At 40.3% G+C, this 3,373-nt stretch overlaps 1 protein-coding gene across 1 annotated transcript in view; it reads right to left on the bottom strand.

Moving 5' to 3' along the window:
• Positions 1 to 3,373, bottom strand: part of ROS1 (ROS proto-oncogene 1, receptor tyrosine kinase) — a 175,728-nt gene that overhangs the window by 56,541 nt on the left and 115,814 nt on the right. Inside the window, exons 32-33 of the mRNA XM_019520222.1 lie at positions 1,598 to 1,772; positions 1,047 to 1,161 (exon numbers count right to left, since the gene is read on the bottom strand). Coding sequence (XP_019375767.1) covers positions 1,047 to 1,161; positions 1,598 to 1,772 — 290 coding nt within the window. The remainder of the gene's footprint in view (positions 1 to 1,046; positions 1,162 to 1,597; positions 1,773 to 3,373) is intronic.

The following is a 3,373-nucleotide window of genomic DNA, read 5'->3' as shown; positions in this document are numbered from 1 at the left end:
CCTACCCTGGGGGTCTTTAAGAGGAGGTTAGATGAACACTTTGCTGGGGTCGTTTGACCCCAGTACTATTTCCTGCCATGGCAGGGGGTCAGACTAGATGATCTACTCAGGTCCCTTCCGACCCTAGAAACTATGAAGCTAACTATGAAACTATGGGGCCCCTCAAAGCACAGGGCCTGGGGTGGTTGCCCCAATTCCACCCCCACCCCCCTGCAAGGGATGACTCTAATTAAATCATTCCAAATTTTGAACCAGAAAACTATCTAAAACATCATCTGATTAACCAAAGTTTTTTCCAAATACGTCCTGGTGTCTGGGAGATGGCATAGAAATCCAGGGTTTTCTATTTTTAGGAGTTTGTCTATGTCAGAAACATTGTGAAGATGGCCTTTCACAAGATATTTCAGTATTTCTATCAGACACATCTTGAAGCACAAGGAAGACCTATCTTGGGTCTAGATTTTTTTTTTTAAATGATTAATGGTTTTGGGTACTTTGATGTTTGGGTATCCAATCTGATGCACCTCAAAGAGACTGATTTTCAGAACATACTGAGTAGAAGTCTCCTGAAAATGAAGCCTCTTTAAATTGTCTCAAAATGGGTATTTAGAACTGAGGTGGAGAAAATTGCATATCTGTTTGGAGAATTCAGTCCTCTGCTTTTGAGCTCCCTACCCAGTCTCATTAGTTCATAACCATGTCTATCCCTTCTGTTAGCAAGTACAGAGGAAGATGCAACTCAAGACCAGAAATCTCCTCGCATCACTCTCATGTACAATAAGTCAGGTGGCAATGTTCTTTCCTGTTTTGTCTAAAAACAAATCAAGGGACACACAAAAATATTTTTGAAACAAGGAATATGAAACTTTTATAAATCTCTACAATAGCTTGTGTTTAGCCCATAATGGGGTTCAACATTTAGGTCTATTATTATTTCATCTGAACCTCTTTCCTGCCTTGTTCCTGTAAAACAATCCACTGAATGTACTTACATCAATTTGTCATCAGTTACTGGCTAATATGAAACTGCCGTACAATTCATTTACCTGCTTTCCAAGATGTGGTATGTAAGATTGCTTCCATTGTCTTCAGCTTTTTGCCATTGTACAAAATTTTTATTCTCTTCTCTTTTTGGAATTCCTGGCTTACTTGGAACTCCAGCTTTTGGGCAAAATGAAAAAAAGTAGAATCCTTAAAACATGAACATGATCTGATGATGGACTAGAAGATCAAGAGCAAAACTTAGATAAACAAATGTATGTTAAAAGACATAAAGAAAGCAAATGCTTGCAGCACTGGGATTCATGGAAAATTAATCTTTGGGCATTATTAGTGACACTTCAGTCAATACAGCCTTCATAAATTCATATATATTAGGGTATATCATTTCAATTTCACTTTCTCTTTCCATTTCTCCCAATTTTGAAACACAGGCCTGCCTGCTTTCCATCCTTATGTAGCTACCATACCATGTGACTTGATTGCAGGAATTGAGGCTGGGAGCTTTGTCAAATTGCCTGCCCAAATATATTCAAAATGTTTGATACACTGGCAGATTTAAGATATTAGTCTAGAATAACATAATTTAAGAGCTTACCCATAGTTTTAAAACTTGCTGGAGGTGAGATGCTTTGTGCTCCTGTTACATAAATTACGCCTGCCCGCACAAAGTAGGTGGTGTGAGGAAGAACGCCTGTGAGATTACATGTAAACCTGGGTCCTTCAGCACATGAAGTAGTTGCAGGAGAAAACCAATAGTTCTTGGTCTGCCACTATAAAAAAAATACATCTTAGTCAACATTTCTACTTTATTAGGGGTGAATATATAGCCCACTGAAATCAACAGAGTCTTTCTATTGACTACACTAGGCTTGGGTTCAGGTCCTCTAAAAAAAACTGTAACACATAGGTGAGTACTTGCAGTACATTAGTTACTTTTTCACTCTTTAGAAGTGAGGCAACATGAAGAGGATCCATTTTATCACAGAAACTTATGTATATCTTCTCCCAGACCAAAACTAACACTAGGCATTTTACATTCGTTTTTATGAGAAGTGCAAGACCTGGAAATCACATACCCCTGCATCATAGTACAAGTATGAAAAATTCTGCCCTTCATCTGTCGTATTTAGGAAATGGTCAGAAAATTTTGGACAGGGCTTTTTACTATTTGAAATACCCTTTTTTAAAAGATGGCACTCGTTTGTGGCTTTGAATACACCATCCATGCTACAGGAAGCACTGTGAGAGAAGACTAGGAGGAATTCTGGCACAGTCCTCTAAAATTCCCTTCTGAATTCCTAGGGCACGTCCAGATGAGCGCACATACATGTCTTAACAGCATCTCAAAGCCCTTTAAAACACTGCAAGGAGCACATGCAGGAACAAAAAAATGTTCCCCGCACTGCAAATTCGCAGCACAGGGGGCAAAATTAGACCCCAAGAGTCAAAAAAAACTGCAGTGGAAAAAAGTGGGGACGGGCACAGTCCTGGACCATATCCTAAGGCAACAATCCAGGAGACTGGGTCCTCCACAGAGACGCTCTGGTAGCAGCCAGAGTGTCTCTATGGCTGGTCCTTGCCCTGGTGCTGAAGCACACTAAAGCTGGACCTGGGCTGCAGTGCCAGTAAGTGGGGAGTGGCAGGAGCTGGAGGAGGGAAGAAGGGGACCATGGGGGAAACCCCTGACGGCCCTGCCCACTCCTCCAGCCTCCTGATCACTGCCCTGCCCCTGCTGGCTCCGCCTTATCCTCTGCCTGCCCCCCAAGCCCTCCAATCCCTGTCCCGCCTGGCCCCATCCCCAACCTGCCCCCAAACAGCCGGATCCCTGCCCCACCCAGCCCCAAATCTCTTACTTCCACCTACAGATTCCATCTTCATTCACATGCACTGTAATAATGAGAAACTTCTTATATATTTTTAAAAGATCCCTTCCAAGTTCCTTGCCTTCTATGCACAGAAATATTTCAATGAAGAAAAGAAAAATTAACATATAGATATTATTATTCATTTTATATGCGCTGTATGTGTGTGTGTGTGTGTGTGTAAGTATCTATGTATGTATGTACGTACATACATATATACACACACACGAAATAATAAGTCTGTTATAATCTTAACTAAAGCTTTTCTGGAGTTGAGATGAAACTCAAACAATAATTATAGGAGTAAAATTAAAGAAAAAAGAATTAAAATGAGTTAAATATTCACACATTTGCCTGCTACATCATATCTGTTTATGAAAATGGAGACAAATTAATTCATTAACTTACTTGTTCAGGCCACATAAATTTGTTTCCCATGCAGCAGAAGGAGCTAATTTAAATCATTTCACACTCCTAATATTCAAGCTCATTAGTATGTTAGAAGCAGA

The sequence above is a fragment of the Gavialis gangeticus genome, unplaced genomic scaffold (genome assembly GCF_001723915.1).
Source record: "Gavialis gangeticus isolate Ggan-Ray unplaced genomic scaffold, GavGan_comp1, whole genome shotgun sequence".
NCBI classification, from domain to species: Eukaryota; Metazoa; Chordata; order Crocodylia; family Gavialidae; genus Gavialis; species Gavialis gangeticus.
The sequence above is the reverse complement of the archived record's forward strand: the minus strand, read 5'-3'. Positions and strand labels throughout refer to the sequence as shown.